Source organism: Simochromis diagramma, unplaced genomic scaffold (genome assembly GCF_900408965.1).
Source record: "Simochromis diagramma unplaced genomic scaffold, fSimDia1.1 OVJJ01000596.1, whole genome shotgun sequence".
Lineage (NCBI taxonomy): Eukaryota > Metazoa > Chordata > Actinopteri > Cichliformes > Cichlidae > Simochromis > Simochromis diagramma.
The window spans coordinates 20,145,819-20,163,378 of NW_024387245.1; the positions used below are offsets into that span (position 1 = coordinate 20,145,819).

General features: G+C 38.3%; 1 protein-coding gene across 2 annotated transcripts; it reads left to right on the top strand.

Annotated features, from left to right (window-relative positions):
* Positions 1-1,053: 1,053 nt before the first annotated feature.
* Positions 1,054-15,357, top strand: zgc:92275 (cholesterol 7-desaturase nvd). Of its 2 annotated transcripts, XM_040000775.1 has the most exons (7): positions 1,056-2,652; positions 7,575-7,763; positions 8,199-8,377; positions 9,723-9,848; positions 9,966-10,085; positions 10,865-11,041; positions 12,992-15,357. In XM_040000775.1, exons 1-7 carry the CDS (start codon positions 2,247-2,249, stop codon positions 13,151-13,153), a joined length of 1,359 nt encoding a protein of 452 aa, XP_039856709.1. In that variant the 5' UTR covers positions 1,056-2,246; the 3' UTR covers positions 13,154-15,357. The 2 variants fall into 2 exon arrangements, with proteins under 2 accessions (XP_039856710.1, XP_039856709.1); XM_040000776.1 differs by lacking the exons at positions 10,865-11,041; positions 12,992-15,357 and adding an exon at positions 10,498-10,836 and having other exon boundaries at positions 1,054-2,652.
* The last annotated feature ends 2,203 nt before the right edge of the window (positions 15,358-17,560 follow it).

The following is a 17,560-nucleotide window of genomic DNA, read 5'->3' on the forward strand; positions in this document are numbered from 1 at the left end:
ACTGAAGTTTGGCTAGCTGGTATATAATGATGTGCTACGTGACCGGTAGCGACACAGTTATGTTAGCATAATATAAACAAGCTAACTTTTTTTTCTGCTCGATAAAAGTTAACGTGAGTGTTCTCGGTGGACAGGAACAAATGTAATCGCATGGCAGGATGCTGTAAAAGGACCAACCTTCAGCCAGGAGAACAACTGAGATAATCCATCCACAATACGAGGTTAGTCATTCATTTACTGCTGCATGGGCTGGGCTGTAATTACATCCTAAGGTTTTAAAAACTGAGCTTAAATAAATGATTAGCGGTAATAAAAGCCGAGGGAGGTCAACAGTGATCACTGACTGTTTTAGGAGCTTTTTGAGATTAAATACAAGAAAATACATAACATTAAACATGTTATCAACACAAAAGCCATATTAAACGCAGACTACTTTAGGCCCGGAAATAGGATTCGTCACGTCATCACTTAACAATCGGATAGAGGATGTGTTTCTGTAGCTTAGCCACTGAAGCTAATTTAAGGAAGTCAGACTGAAATTTTAAAATAAAATTTAAAAAAACTTTTTTTAGAAAATTTGGCTATATTCCATTCAACACAGTGCAAATGGCTTGGATTTGACAAACGCAAAAGCCACAAAATGGTCCCAGGAACTCTTAAAGACCGGATTTCACAGTTGCTGACTTCCGGCCTACCCAGCTTTCGGAGGACCCGGCCCACTTAGACGCGAAGGCCAGGTGCTGAGGTGGATGCAGCTTCTGAATTTGGGTAGCCCCGCTGTTTCCGGCTGGACAATAATAACGGTGACATTTAACTTACTTTATCCAATAAATAAAAAGTTCAATAAGAAGTTTTTGGTATATATATGTATATGTATACTACTCCCCCCCCCCAACAGCCCTTTTGAATGTCTCCCTAATTCTGAGGTCTCAAGGTTGGCACAAGTATGACTCAAACTAAAACTTAGCTTAGCCATAACTTAGCTTAGCTTAGCCATATCTCCCACTAGGTAAAATGAGTGAACAGAAAATGTCAAGAGCAATAAAATTGACAAACTATCCTTCTAAAACAGGAGATTTAATGTAACTCGCCAATCTTGTGTACACACACTCTGAAAGAAACCACATACACTGCCCCTAAGCATAATTTCTGCAGATTCACACTGATTCACACTGCCTCCATGAACACCATTTCACATCCCAACAGAACATTACTCACAAAAACGACCGCGCCCTCTAGTGGCGAGGCAAACTGCATCACAGAATATCACATCTTCAGAATAACTAGTACTGGCAACGTCAGGGTCACGACATTTGTATATACTTGATATCTGATTGTACGGAAATTTGTATTGTCAAGGCTCCCAAATATGCTATGTCATTTCGTATATTAGATGGGAATCTGTGAGGACTGAGTAGGAGGAGGAACAAAGGCCCACCAACAAATACTAACAAGATCTAAGTTGTCACACATAATATAATTTGTTTTCTTGTAGTTAGTTTTAACTATAGGATCAGATCAGTGATATTTTGATTAAATCTAAAATCTTTATCATAGATGATCATCTTTAAATTATTTTCCCCAAGTCTTGGCAATGAGAGAACGTGAAAAATAATTGTTCTAAATTGCATGCATCATAAACTACTTCAGTTTATTCTTTTTTCAAAAAGCTTTTCTTCAAACTAGAACTTAACTACTGTTAAGATTGCTTGTAGCGTTGGGTCTCATCACCAGTGACGCCTCACTCAGAGGGTTAACTTGACTTTTGACATGATTCTTATTACAAAGGCCACTAGAGGGCGTTTACAGCACACGAGCCTAATCATGTTTCAGATAACATTGTAGAATCCTGCCAATATAACATTTAAGTATAAATAAATTATTATTAATGAAAACACATTTAATGTTAATTATAATACACTCATACACTGGCACACATCAATTTACATAACAGAGGGGGAGATACTTTGTCTCTTGTCTTGTAGTCATGAAATATGTGTGTGTGTGTGTGTGTGTGTAATTTGCTCATCTACACTCCAAACATAAAAAAGGATTGAAGGATTTAATGTTAAACATTAATCCTCAAAAGAGAAAGTCGATTTCACTATGAAATGGCTATCCCACTTCTGCGTTTATGTACACTGGAGTCGGCCCGGGTGTGGCTTAAAAAAATGTTGGTCTGTGTCCAAAGTGCCCGGTGTTCGTTATAAAGTGACCGTGACAGTCTGCAAGTTAGAGACTCAGACATGTCCAACGCGAAGGCAGCTGCCGTCATCGGGCTGGGAGTGGGTGCAATGCTTATCACACAAGGTGGAGATCCGCTGGACTCTGTGGGCAGCTGGTACCCGATATGGAGCGAAATGGGCTTACGCGGTGCCCCAGCCCGGGCCTTCTTTTGCTTCTCCGTCGGTGTTCTTTTCTTCGCTATAGGCTGGCTGTACCGGCAGCTCTTCAGTCCTCTGGAACTGCTCAGGTCGCCCGAAGACGTGGGATACGTCGAGGAGGACGGTCGCACCAAAGCGCAGGCAGCCAACGACGCCAGGCGCAGGAGAAAAATCGGAGAGCTCCCACCGGTTTACCCAAACGGCTGGTACCGAGTCCTGGACTCACACATGCTGCAGAGGGGCGAGGTCAAAAATGTGTCTATTCTAGGTACGATGCATAGTGGTGGTTGGATCACTGCTCTTAACAGGGAATAACAGAAGAAACACAGTTACGTTACAGTATATAGTGTGCAAATGCTAAGTAAAAGAAACAAAAAGCACCAGCAGTTGTAATTAGCAAAAGATAAATAAATAAATAAATCAGATGCTGGTATACGGGCAGGCTGACTAGACAACGTGTTTATTAACAGAGTTGCAGCAAGTTACAGAGTCATTTAAAGCTGTAAACTTAAAATTAGGCTATATATGTGTTCAATAAAAGTTTGGGGGATATTAAATGTGTGCTAGCAGCTTACTTTGGACTTTGGAAATTAGACAATGATGTAATGACCCTTCGTGACTGTTAAAGTTTAACTCAAAGTTTGATTGAGTGATTAGACCGAGCTTTGTAGGCTTATATGTAGGCTTATTTTTACAGGTGTTTATTCGGCTATGCATGACTTTCAACAATATCAGAAATTCCATCTGCAGGGCTTTTCCACATAATTTATGGCTGACATAATTTTAATAATGGATAGTTGTTAATGGTTAGTTATTTTTGTCAAAACTGCATTTTTGAATGAGTAAACAGATTGCTGGTTGTTTTCTGGGTGCATGGTGAAAGTGTGGGGTACAGTATGGGGTAAAGTACAAATGCACAAAATTTAGTTTGCCCCCATCATGAGGGATAAGCTGAATTTCTTTCCAAGCAGTCAGGTAAGTGTTACAAGTGCCCGACACAGAATTATCTAAACTTTCATTCTCAGGTGTGTAAAAGAATAAGTGTGATACTTATTGAAGCACAGCAAGTAACATTATTGTCAGACCTTTTAGTTGTTTGCCACCTTTCCAGCAACCCAGATGTTTGCTATCTCATCCAGGTAGGACTGTTGCCAAGACAGACGAAACAAGCTCACATTACAATATTTTTGGAATTCAGGGAATGTAAAAGCATTTCAACACGTTGGCCAAGCCTTTGTTAAAAAAAGGGTTGTGCATTATGGTGCTTAGTAACATTTTTTCTTTTACACAAAGGTTCAAGCTTCACCTGCATGTTTGGTTTGAAGGCGCCTTGGAGACACAGTGTTGCCATTACTGATGTTAATTACTTCACGGCAACATTAGTGCTTTGAAATAAGAGCTAGTTTCTTCATTAATTAATGCATTAATAATTTTCTTGATTAGAGAATTAGAGAAGAAAACTTTAATGAATGCACATTTTCTAGAGCCTTAGGTTTGTTTTATAATTGTTTTTTATCATTCTGGTAACTTGCAAGAACTCTTCATTTGAATATCTAGTGTTTATTCTTTTTCTAATCCAACACTTGTTTATTATTACATCACATTTTATTATTAAGATCTGTCTCTAATGATAAGGTTTGATGTGTGAGCACTAGCTGACCCCTTTGATCTCCTGCATCAGGTTTTTCTGTGATCAACAACAAGACGGTCTCATCACTGATGGCCTAAAGTTTATGTGTATTTCAGAAAGACGGAGCACCGATTCAACCGCTGTTGTGTTTCCCTTACAGATTTGTGCTTCTCATGTTGATATGTGGTGGGACTGTTTGATCTCTTCAGAGAGTTTCTTTGAGTTTGAGTTCAAAAGGGTTTCAAAGAGCCTGTCGGGCTTTTTAGGTTTCTGTCACATAGCTTTCAGTAAATGACAAACAAACAGTGTATGAGAGGATTTCACACCTGGAAAAGATATCCAAAAAGTGAGACCTGCTCTTGTGGATTCAGCTCACAGTTGTAAATAACAGTCATCTTTTCATCAATTGCTCTTTAAGTGAGTTACACAAGTTAGCAACATACTGTAATCCTGTGTTGCTGCCCTGTCTGCAACACCCTTCATAAAGGAAAAGCAAACATCATCGAACAACAGTTGAGTTAGGCTGTTGTGCTACAAAAGTCTCCACCAACTGACTTCACCAAATACAACCTTTCACGTCAGTATACAGTTTATTGGATCTTACAATCAGAGTTAGCAAAGCTGTCATGGAAAGTAATCTACTGGTCTTCACATCAAGGTGGAGCTGTAGTTTATTAATGCAATCTTCATTAATGTTCGTGGAGACCTTTTCATTTGTGTGTTCGTTCTGTATTTATAGAACGACTCATTTACTAGATCATTGCATTTTTAGATTTGTATGAGGGTTTGGCATTGTAGAAATACACCGTTCTCAAGGGCTAGGTATGTCCCAGGCCTGCGTGAGTGTGAAGGCAGGCGGACTGAGATGAACAAAAGAAAGCTATTTATTAAAGGCTGGTGGCAGGATTGAACAAATGAAAAACACAGAGTACAAAGGAAACTGAAAACTACAACAACTTGAAACCTAAACGTGGAAACACACTAAGGCCAAGAAAACAATGAAGCTAGGAAACAAAGAGGGAGGAATAAAGCTGGAATCTCATATTTAAATGAGATTCAGATTTATTTCTCCCTCTAGAAACTAGAAAGTAAAAAAAAAAAATCAGCACCTTAACAAAGCCACGTTATAGCAGCTACTATTTTCATTTCACGCCAATTTGAAACACCACCTGATATCAACCACCACAGACATTTTATACATTCCAATGCTGTCTGCTGTGATTTAACTAATCCCCTTACATCTGTTATATTTATCATTTGTAAACATGTTTTATCAGAAGAGAGTGTCACCTCTAGTTGAACTGCACCCAAAAGTGAACTGACATCATAGTTTCTATGACTGGCACTCTGTATATGTTTATGGGACTAGTAACTAAAAGGGATACCATAACACCAATATCAGAAATGATCAAACACGTTGTGACCATGCAATTATTTTTAACCCTGTCCATAACAGAGAATCACGTTACAAACTACAAGATGCATTTCCATCGCATTAGCTTGTATTGCTAGAATACTTAAATCCCAAGTCAATTTGCTGAACCAACTTAAATGCATTGCATTGCTAAAAAGATCATTAGAATTAATCCAGGTAAAGCACAAATTTGTAAAAGTTGTTGCACAAAAATGAAACGAAAATAACTGAGTTGAATGGCATTCCTTCAAAAAAGGGAATGAACTTTTATGTTTCACTGGAAAATACATGAAAACAATCAATGACAGTTGAAAATAAAATAAAAAAACATTTTAAACTGTATAGTATAGTAAAAAAAGGCAATATTTTTAAAAACAGTATTTTGAAAAAAATTTGTTTTGAAAACACACATTGAAAGCTCACGTGTCATAAGGAGCTCCATATTTTGATATTTGAATGATATAACTATAGCTTCAGATATGCTGATTCCCTAAAGCTGCCTTGAGGTTTATTTTGAAAATATTTCATTTCATTTCATTTGATTAACTGGGTGCCTTTATTTTGAAAAACAAACAACAACAACCAACACTATCTGGTACATTTAAATCATCTTTAAAAAACAAAAACACATTTTTTTCATGTCTATAACATAAGAAAAAGAAGCAATTGCAAGGTTGCAAGGTTTGCAAACATAAAGATATCAAAAAGCTGGAGGTAACGAGTGAAAGAGGCTTTGAAGAGAATTTGGAAAGTATATGTGCTAAAAAAAGATAAGCAATTGAAAGGTTTTTGTAGCTAAATGTTTGCTCAAGTAGATGCATGTTGACTGATTGGTTTTTCTACACGTTGGGAATCTTACTGTGAGTACAAGTGTGGCAGGTTATTAGACCTCCTACACACTGCAAGTGTGATGCAGAGCAGTGGTTGCCAATTTGAGAAGTTGCCAGAAACCCACCAGGGTGTGTCAGCATGTTGGAAAACATAATAAGAAGCATACAGATTGTTTTTCTCTAGATAACATACACATTTTTGTACCCATAATTCACACTGGATATATTTTATTTTTCTAACTTCTCTTTTCCGCTTTCTTGCTCACTATATCTTCTAGGTTCAGTTCTCCCTGTAGCCCCTGACATTTTACTCCCCCAAATTCTTTTGACCCAAAAAAAGCTTGGCACCCATTCAGGATCTGCATCCTGCTGTGTCTCCCTCCTAACTTTTCTCTGCAGTAATGCATTCACATATTAAATTCTGCTGAGTGTGTCTTTTCCACCGTGCAGTTCTCTGTAGTGTCGTTAAATTCTGCTCTCCCAACAGTCTGGGGGCAGCAGTGCAGTGCTGTGTCACCCTTCATCTGGATTATTTGGTGTCTCAGATTCTTTTAGTACCCTGACTAATCACTAGTAGAGCTTGCTCAGCTGTCACTCTATACTACAGTTGCTCAGCTTGCACCAACCTGAGTGCTGTCTGAGCACGACAGATCGAAAGCTCAGCTAAAAATCCAGCCAAATCCAGCAAAGACAGTAGGAAGAGATCTTCTGATCTGGTGTCAATTTAGACATGCACCACAGGAAGCACTTTCCAAGAAGACCTCCACTAGGAACGCCATTTGACCATAATAGGTGTGCACCGTTCCATTTAAAATTTTGTGCCGCAGTAATTCTGATGCAACTGCATTTGATTTTGTTTCAACAAACAAAATAAAGCTCATCAGAATCATTTCAAAGATCATACAAATCTTCTATGAGTGGCATTAATTGTTAATGGAATAATTTAAGAAACACAAAGTTGTGCATTATAAAATGTAAAATCTGGCATAATAATTACTAATTCTGTGTATGGGTTGGGTTGTTTCTTGGAAAATTTGTGTGTTTCTTCGTTAATAAGTGCTGTCTATAATTAGCTATATTGCTCCAAGTAGGGCACTAAGGAACATACTAAGAAGCACGGGGAAAAGGGAATATGCTGCAAAGAATGCACGTTTGTTTTTCCTTTCTCTTGAACTGTACAATAAATATGCAAACACTGGTCTGGTTTGGATAAAACTGTACAAAAACTACAGTTTGCACAGTACTGTTATCCACTATGCCCATTAGTGACAGTTCACAAACCCAGTATTAAAACCTTTCTCTGCTTATAATCATAGGTGAGCAGGTGGCAGTGTTTCGGGGCCACGATGGAAAGGCCTATGTGGTGGATGCCTACTGCCCTCACCTGGGTGCCAACCTTGCTGTGGGTGGACGGGTGTTTGGGAACTGCATCGAGTGTCCATTTCATGGATGGCAGTTTCAGGGGGATAATGGTGTGTGTGTGAAGATTCCCTATGCAGAAAAAGGTATTATAATATTGTTATGTCACAGTGCTAAGTAACCTTGAATGTTTGGATAATATGCTCGCTAAGAAACAAAAATCACTATTTTAGAAAACCTACATAAAGAAAGCAAGTTACTGAACATTTCATTGCGATTTGTAATGAGAAGACATTTAAAGCCTTCATAAATATTAGGTCCAAATCTGAAACTGATGGCAGTTTAATCTTCAGATGTGCATGAATATGCTTAGCCAATGGCTTAAAATATTATATAAACTTAGAAGTAAACAGACCAGGGTCAGATGTTATTGGTCAGTTATTAGTTATTGGATTGGATTGGTTATGATTATTGGTTATTGGATGTTATTGGTCAGATGTTAACTGACATGGGTGTACAGAATAGAGTAAATCCTGATTAAAGGGGTTGTGATTTAGTCTGGGGTTTCATTTGTCCATCAGTGCCTGATTTTGCCAGCGTGCGCAGCTGGCCCACCTGTGAGGTCAACAAGCAAATCTTGGTTTGGTTTCACTGTGATGGAGAAGGACCTCAGTGGATTGTCCCTGAGCAGCCGGAGATCACAAATGATGAGTGGGTCTATCGGGGGAGAACTGAGCATTTTATTAATGCTCATATACAGGTATGGTTCATACGTCTGAGTGGAAATGTATGGAAACTTGTATCTTCTCTTGTATCTTCTCTGTTTGTCACCTATTAGAGATAGGTGACAAAAAGATATAAAGATATTAAAGATATAATGACATAATGTTTTTCAGTGGCAGAAGCAAGCTTCCATAAGGAATTCCAAGTCACTCTATAAATAAAATGTATGTTGTGACAAAAAACTAATCTATCTTCTAATGATTTGTATGTCAGTAGTGTACACTGTCTTTAGGGCAGTGTTTCTATATCCATCTGTACATCAGTTACCTTCAATTTAGCATCAGTTTCCTTTTCATGGTCACTCCTCACACACTGCAATGAACCATGCATTGTTGATATTTATTCAGATTGGTTCTAATCAGAAGCAAAGCTACAAGCGTTTCATCTCCCTAAAACAACGCTTGTGCTAATACTAAGATATCTCTAGAGTATAGTAAGGTGTCACGATCCTGGGTCTTATGACCCAGCGTTTTGAGTTTTAGTTCATTTTGATGTTTATAGTGTATGTTTAAGCTCATTAGGTTTTCTATGTTCATTTGCTTATTATATCCCCCTCGTGTTTTCAACCCTTGTGTTAAGTCTCCCTTATCCTTCATGTGTTTCATGTCTGTTTCTTATGTTGTTAAGTTCATGTAGTCATGGCAGTGTTTCATTGTTTCCTATTTTATTTTGAAAGAGGTCCTGTGCTTCTGTGTTTTGTTTTACTCTTCCCCTGTGGCGTCATTATGTCTACTGTGCCTTTCTGTCCCATGTTTCACGTCTCTATGTTCTGTCTCCACAGTCGGCTAAGTTTACATGTTTTGAGTTCAGTCAGTGTGTTTCCTGTTTTACTTTCACAGTCTGTCCTATGTTAATGTTTCTAGTTTTGCTTCCCTTGTCTCGTCCTGCGTAATTACTCCCAGCTGTGCTCTCCTCCTGTGGCTCATTATTTAAGCCCCGTGTTTCTCTTTGTCAGTGTTACGTACTCCATCATAGCTGTGTGATTCTCCCTGTGTTTTCATGTATGATTTAGTTGTAGTTTTCCCAATTTAGTTTTGTTCTTTGTTTCCTTTCCAAGCCTGCAATAAAGCAGTGTTTTGAGTTCATGTTTGTCTCAGTGAGTTTTGCATTTGGGTCCTTCTCTTGCCTGCACACAGCCGAAACATGACAGCAAGGCATTTATGCATTTCATGCAGTATAGTCAATACATGTTCTTTCTTGCAATCTTTGAATATATTTAAGGGACTTTACATGCATCTTAGAAATCAACAGACAGAAACAATATACCACATGCTAGCATTTTATTTTTTTGCTAATAGCTAGTTGTCTTCTCTTCTGTGTAGGAGATTCCAGAAAATGCAGCGGACATAGCTCACTTGTCGCACCTTCACACTCCAAGCATGCTCAGTGGAGCAGATCTACGTTACACCAATAGCAAAATCTGGGAATTTGTGCAACATGACTGGAAGGTAAACTGGAAACACTAAACTAAATTTGACGTTCCCGTTATCCACTAAGGTGAATATGTTCGCTGTTATACCTGCAACTTTTGATTTTGACACTGTTTTTCACTGTGTATCTTGAAGGTTGACTGGAAACCAGAGTCAGAGCCTAACAAGCATTGTTCTCAGATGTTTGTGAAACATGCACTTAGAGTGTTTGGATGCCACTGGCCTCTTCTGGATGTTTCTGTTGTGGCGAGACAGGTACAGTACACCAGGAATGCCATTTTTTAAACAATTCCCTATGATTGATTGTACATTAAACTGGCACAAATCACTGGTCTTGTCTATAAATTTTATTCAAACTAGATATAACCAAACGAAATCATGCTAGATCTGTAAGCGTCCTTTTAAATTGGATGAGAAGTACATTTCAACAATAAACATTATGTTTCACAGTGCAGTAACAGTACAGTTTTGCTGCCGGCATTGTAACAAAACCAGGTTTGACAAAGCTTCCTGTAATCTCTAATGTCGAACATCACTGGCCTGATCAGCCTGAGAAAAATGGTCGTTTTTGCTTAAGCAAAAAACACAGCACAGTGTGACTTTTTGCCTTGCTGCGTGAGTAAAAAAATGATATGCAAGTGTAGCCTGAAACCACTAATTTCCCTAGGTTAACCACAAGGCTGCAGAGGGAGCTGGATCATTTACACGCAACACAAATGCTGGAAGCAGGATATGTTTACTGTGGCCAGCAGTGGGAGATCGGCAGCAATATAATATGAGAGGCAGGCATTATTGAGCTTAACCATGCATGTAAATGTGTTTTTCAAGCATTAATTTCTCATGAACAGACTGATGCTTTTTTGGCATTTAATTATCTGGAAATAAGGCTTGATGTTAAATGATGCAAAATACATTTTTACTACAGTAACTGCTAGTGAATCTGACTAAATGAATGAACCCTAAGTGTATAGATATGCTTATCAGGAAAAGTTGAAAACTTTAAATTGTGCTAATATTACATGTTTATCTTTCAGGTTGGCCCAGGAATAGTATTTCTGCTGTTTGACCAAACTGTCTTGGGCCGGGGTGTAATCATGCATTGTGTGACTCCTGTGGAGCCTCTGTTGCAGTGTGTCACTCACACCATTTTCTATCAGTCTAATATCCCACCTGTGGTGCCCAAGTTCATCCTCAAAGTGGAGTGCATTCAGGTGCAGTACCATTATCTTTTATGATAACTGTAACACAGGCTTGTTTACATATAATTTATGCTGCCATCATTTGACCCTTATCTATCTATCTGATAAATGGATTGGCTCTTATATGGCACTTTTCTGTTGTACTTGAGAACTCATTGAGGCTCATTTGCCCTTTAACACAAGCACTTGTTTCTATGTCAAAGTTCTTTCTATCTTACATTCATACTCCAATGAACACATCAGGAATAACATAGGTTTTAGCATTTTACTTTGGCAGGCAGACTGGAGCAACCAGGGATTCAACCACCAACCTTACAAATAGTAGATGAACTGCTCTAACTCCTGAGGCACAGCCACCATCTGAAGAAAAATGTATAAGTTTAAGGCAGTATCATATAATGGCTTTTGCTGAAAGGCAAGCAAAGAAGATGACCCCCTCCCCCAAAATAGACACAAAACAAAAAAGATCCAACACTGTTCCACTAACATGACAGATTGGAGCTGATTAAAACATATAAGATTTTTAATGATTTTGTCCTGGATGACTTTTATTATCTTCTATATCTTGCTGCACTGAGCCTTAATATCTTCAACTTTCCTCTACGTCACACATGTTAGCCAAAGTGATAAGAGACAACTTACCTGCACTTTGATTGCTTAGTAGCAAATGTTCCCTCTTGTTTTCACATGTGTGTGGACGTGTATAATAATGTATAAGAACTAATAACTGATCTCACATCAGTGAAATGCAGCTCCTATCTCAGCTTCCCCAGCTGCAGTCTTTGATACTGGGTTACAAATCCCCCTGTGAAAATGACAGAAACTATATTTAAGTTGAGCTTCCAGAGACACTAGGTACTTTTGGCCAAAAGATGGCAGTAACTTACAGGATGGATGCAAACAAGGAACGATTCTTTATAGGACAAAATACTAAATTGTAAGGTGAGAGATCGCTTTCCTTTTAGTTCACTTTTATTGTCCATTTTCTAGATTTCACTTGGCAAGCACTGCTTGCCTTGCATGCCCCCACATCTAACACCCATAGTTTGTTCAAACAAGGGTTTCCCCCGCATCTTTTAGTTAATGGGTGGGCTATTATTCACTGGTTTGTTCCATCACGTTTAAAATTTTGTTGTTTATCTTTCATTTCATATATCAAAACTGCAATTTATTGCTATTTATTAGTGAGATATACCCCAGTGCTGCTCTAACTTGGAGAGATCACTGTGCACATTAACCTCCCACTCTGCCTTTGATTAAATTCAGCCTCCACATTATCACGAGAAGTAACACCACAGTCACGGATAAGGTGTGGATAGTCCTCATTAAACCTGATAATTAGCTTGGTGATAAAGACACATAGTTGCACTTTAACAAGAAATAATAGTAGGCTCAAAATACTTTGGGAAAAGTTGTCTGGTTCTTAAAATGTCTAGACTTGTCCTCCATTAAGATTTCCTAAAAATATTCAGACAAAATACTTTGATTAGCTAGATACATAGTTTAATTAAAAACAAACACAAGATAAAGGAAGATGATTGCACAGTTTCATGTTCCAAGCTTATATTTTTAGATTAAATTTTTTTTTTCTCCACTTGGTATTGACAGCAGTGGAAGGGCGTTCTCACTGAAATGTCAGCAGCTGACGGAGTTACTATGGAGTGACATTTAATGAGCAGCACTTCACAAAGAAACCCCTGCTGATAAAGTATTGTAATTTAATGCAAGAAGACACCAGTACAGCTTTCATTATTTAATTCTTGTTATACTTCAGTGAAAATCTGTTCCTTTACAAATTGTATTCAGCTGTGCTGCTTCATTATCATCAAGGACGAGTTGGATATTGTTAAAAATAAAAATGTTTGAAGTAGGCTTAAAACTTTTACTGTATAAAAATCTTATAATTATGTTTGATATTTAGTGCTGTCCCGTGACTCTCTCTTGTTTTTGTTTTGTCTTCAGTTTGAGCGTGATGTGATGATCTGGAACAATAAGAAGTATGTCTCCAAGCCTCTTCTTGTAAAGGAAGATTCAGCCATCCAAAAACACAGGCGCTGGTTCAGTCAGTTCTACAGCGAGAACAGCCCACGGCTGCAGTACCAGCGTGACAAGTTGGACTTTTGACCTCCCCGAACCACAAGAGGAGATTTAAGCAGAGATTACAGGTCAGAGTACATTAATCTGACGCTTTGGACGAAGGCGTTCACCAATCATTTGTATTTGTTGCTGATGAAAAAGGGAACCAAGAAGCCTGGCAAGTTTAAGCAATTTAGATATGCATTTTTTTGTAAAGGACTCAAACCTTGTCTTGTTAAAGACCTCTTTTTGGGGTATTTTGATGTGTGTAATTTTACTTTCCAGCCTTAATCAATGCCTGAAGTGCCACTGAGATTTCACAAACATCTAAACAACCAATATCTTGACACCAGAAATCCCCTATTGACTGTTTGATTGTCAAAACTGTTTTACTCTGCACCAGGCACACTATCTATAACATAAACTGTGAAACATATACGTAGATATCCCAATATTTGCTCTTGACTAAGGGACTTTCTCTGTTTTGTTGTTTTTTTAGTCTGCCTATATTTTGAGATCATAGGAAAGGCTTCCTTCTTCTGCCTCAGAATGCAGTTATTACTTCCTCTCCCCTGTTATGCTCTTATGCCTCACACTGTAAATTTACATCTTTAATGTGTACTCAACCTTGGCTGTGTTTGACCTGCAGGTGTAAGAGCAGGTGTGTTTGTTTTTTAAATGATTTCTCAGGTTACTCAGCAGCCAGCTGACAACAGTCTCTTTGTTTCAGTGGTGTGACACGGCAACTTAAAAGGACCATGCAACAATTTTTAAGTCTCATTTTATTTTATTTTATTCTAGTTTAGTTTTCAACCAAGAGGAAGCCTCTGAAGTTGGAGACGAAGGCAATGCAATGTGTCAACAACTGCAATACCTCTAGTGGCCACTTGAGGCTGGCTCCAAACACAATTCAATCCCCACAGACTCCTGTGTTGAAACCTTGTTTACAGCCTGATTTAAAAAAAAAAAAAAGGTTTCTGCCTTTATCTTGTAGCACTTTAAGGTGTGTGCATTACACCTGTGTTGTCCATAGAAGCAACTTGCTAACCAACCTTGCTACCATTAGCATTAAACTGAACTATCAGAGGTTCGATGAGATGACTCGAATTAGCTAAGGTGAAGCCAGGTAGACATCTAGCAGTTATGGTCACCTGTGTTCGCATAACATTAAGCCTCAGAACAAAAATATTTGCACCCTCCATACAGTTGTCATTAAGATGAATATTTGATAGAGACCAAAATAAAATTTAGCAACAGGCCAAAAGTATGTGTCATAAATCCAGGCATTTTAGCTTCAATGTCTATGGGAATCTATTTACTTTTGGAGCTCAGAATTGCAGGTTTTTACATTTTGTTCTACATTTCTTTGTCTTGGAAGCTGCTGCTTGAAAACAAATCAGTTTTTGGTCTGTGTGCTATTTCCCTTCAAAACATATTTGCACAGTTTTCCAAGGTACTGCTTGTCCTGCTTAGTAGGACCCATGTCATCATCTGCTTGTTGGTTGTATGGCTACAAATGATTCTTTATGACTCCGGTTTTGTGAAATATTATGTCATTCATATGATGACTTGGTTCCCACAAACATCTGAGAAAACCTTACACCTACTAAATGCTCGTGCCAGAACTGTTGCTTGTTGTTTATTCGTGGACAGTTAGCATGCAGTCATTTTTTTCAGTGAGAGAGAAGAGGACAACAAACAGCTGTTAGACAAACACACGGAGGTGAAATGGAGCTCTGCAAGTAATTCTCAGCAGCTCTGACCTTTTCCACCTACATGTGCTCATGTGATTCTTTGTTGATATGCAAATCATGATTATAGCGGGCATATCACTGAAATATTCATTGTTTTTGTTTTTTAAGAAAATAATTGTTCATATATATAATGAATTGCAAATGATGAAGTGATCATATCGGTGTGATTTGATAATTGCAATTTATAATGCACTGTCACAAATGCTTGCTGCTGCACATTTGTTTTAATGTGATAAGACACTGATGCTCAATTAAATTTAGGATATTTTTTAAGATTGTGAAAGCAAATAGCTCTAATACATAGAATGCTAATATTTATACTTATATTATATTATTATTATTATATTATATATAATATTACACTTGGGTGTTTAATTAATCTGGGCATATGTTCCCAATGTAATCCCCAGTGTTGGGACTAACGCGTTATTAAGTAACGCGTTACAGTAACTACGTTATTATTGTGGTAACGAGCACGGTAACTAGTTATTATGCCAAAACCGGGAACGCGTTACTCGTTACTGGGATTTAAATAGGCTCGTTATTCGTTACTTCGTGTGGTGGCTATCGCGGAGCTTCCACAGATTCAATAACATTAGCAAGTGGTGGAGGCCAGCAGGTGGATGAAGGAAAAGGGAGGCAAGAGGAGAGACCCGAAGAGGCCGCTGGTCCGAGAGTGTCAGGTGAACTGAACTTCAGGTAAGAAGTTATGACCTGCAGTGTATCTGGGTCAGATATAAACCAAGTTTAGGTGGAGTTTATTTTCGTTATGCTGACTTTTTCGTACTGCGTGCTAGCTAGCATGACGGAGTTTCTATACAGCTGGGTGGGTGCTATGATGTTACTGATGTTGAACTTTATTTTGTTCATACGGTTAATTATTAGAGTTGCCAACCGTTCCCTAAAAAACGGAATCGTCTCATATTCAGAGAAAATATTACAGGTTTCGTATTTAGGTGAAAAGGAACATTTTGTCCCGGACTTCAGCTACAATGAAAAAGACTCTCTTGTTTATTTATCGCTCACTTTGCGCCAGAAAGAGGAAACCAGCGGATGTCGCGCTAAACAACAGCAGCACGTTTAAGCTTGATCAGCTGTTGTTAGAATTTATTTAATATTAATTTCTAGTATCAGCTGATGTTTGCTGGAGCCACAGCTGGAAAGCTGCTGGTCAGGATGTCGGTTTGGATATGTGGTGAGAGGAAAACATGAAGATGAAACCAGGAGATGTCCTTACTGAATCATCAGAGCTGAACAGGTGATGGAGAAACAGGTTTACCTTTTAGGTGACATGGATGAGTTGAAGGGAAGTTATGAACTGTTTCTGAGGGACAAATAACACCAGGATCCTTTTCTAAGTAGCTGATAGCTGTGCAGGGGCGGATCTAGCAAAGTTTTGCCAGGGGGGCAGGTAGGGCATTAACAGGGAAAGGTGGGCACAAAGAAATACTTTTCTTTCTTATTCTCATTTAAAATGTCTAGCTTTTAACAAATAATTATCTGAATCTTACAACAAACGATTGATAGATTAATACATATATATACCATCAGAACAGTGTACATCAGTGTCACAACAGCGTTTGTTTTCATTCAAAGGCTTTATGATTTTTCCTATAATGGCGGCCGGTCTCTAGTCAAATTCCCCGGGACGATTTTTTTTTGTCCCAGTCCAGCCCTGTAAGCAGCTCATCTGCAGTCTGGTGTTGCCTACATCTTCCTATTCAGAAGGCAGAATTTCCGAGTTCTGAATACAATCGAAAGCACCACGACTGCAGTTTTTGTGTTGGATGTAAAAAGCAGGCTAGAATCATGCGGCGGTCAACGACGGTCCAGGCGTGGGATTTCTCTCGTGGAAATGTGCACATTATTTTTTTCCTTTCTATTGGTAGGTGGCACAGTGCACTTGTGGCAAGTAAGCAAGCTAGAAGACTGGCAATCTTGCTGGGTATCCAGTTACAGAAGCAACACATTAACAAGAGAATTCTGAGTAAAACCAAAGTTACTTTCCCTAGTAACTAGTTACTCTGAAAGTAACAAGTAACTTGAAGTAACTGAGTTACTTTTGATAGAAGTAACTAGTAATGTAACTAAGTTACTAATTTAAAGTAACTTACCCAACACTGGTAATCACTGATGACTGCAGTACTGTGAGGAGTCTTTACTACACACTATGGTGTTTAACTGTATAAAGGTTATAATAATGTCTTATTGCATGTGCCGATGTGGCTTTCTGCACTTTTAATTTCTGTTGGATTGCATTAGATGAGAGAAGACACATTTCAAAGCAAACAAGCAGCAATGTTAAAGCACAATAGTTGTTAAAATATCAGATAAACTGCTTCCGACCTTCTCAGTTTTAACATGTGCTTTGTGCCTGTCTAATCTGCAGATATGATGTTTGTATAAATATGAAGAATAAATCTGTCTCTTATGCTCTAATGTGCTTACTCATGCATTTGTGAGCTGGCAAAAGCTTTCAGTTGCAGTGAATATGTTAGTATGTTAAATTGAGCATAATGCTGAAATGTTCACTGTTCTTCTTGGCCAGTGGCACTTCTCTGAGGTGCACATTATTTCTTAGCACTCCTTATCTGCGAATGTACTTTTCTTATCTCGGTTAGAGGTGGGAAAACTGTGTTGCTCTCCTTATACTAAAGCATTACATCAGTAATTGGCCCGCTTAGTGCAGGAAGAAAGTAGA

Coding starts and splice junctions, on each gene's coding strand:
- zgc:92275 (XM_040000775.1), top strand. CDS start 2,247: ATGTCCAACGCGAAGGCAGCTGCCGTCATCGGGCTGGGAGTGGGTGCA. Junction 8,378..9,722: donor TTATTAATGCTCATATACAG/GTATGGTTCATA, acceptor TCTTCTGTGTAG/GAGATTCCAGAAAATGCAGC. Junction 9,849..9,965: donor TTGTGCAACATGACTGGAAG/GTAAACTGGAAA, acceptor TGTATCTTGAAG/GTTGACTGGAAACCAGAGTC.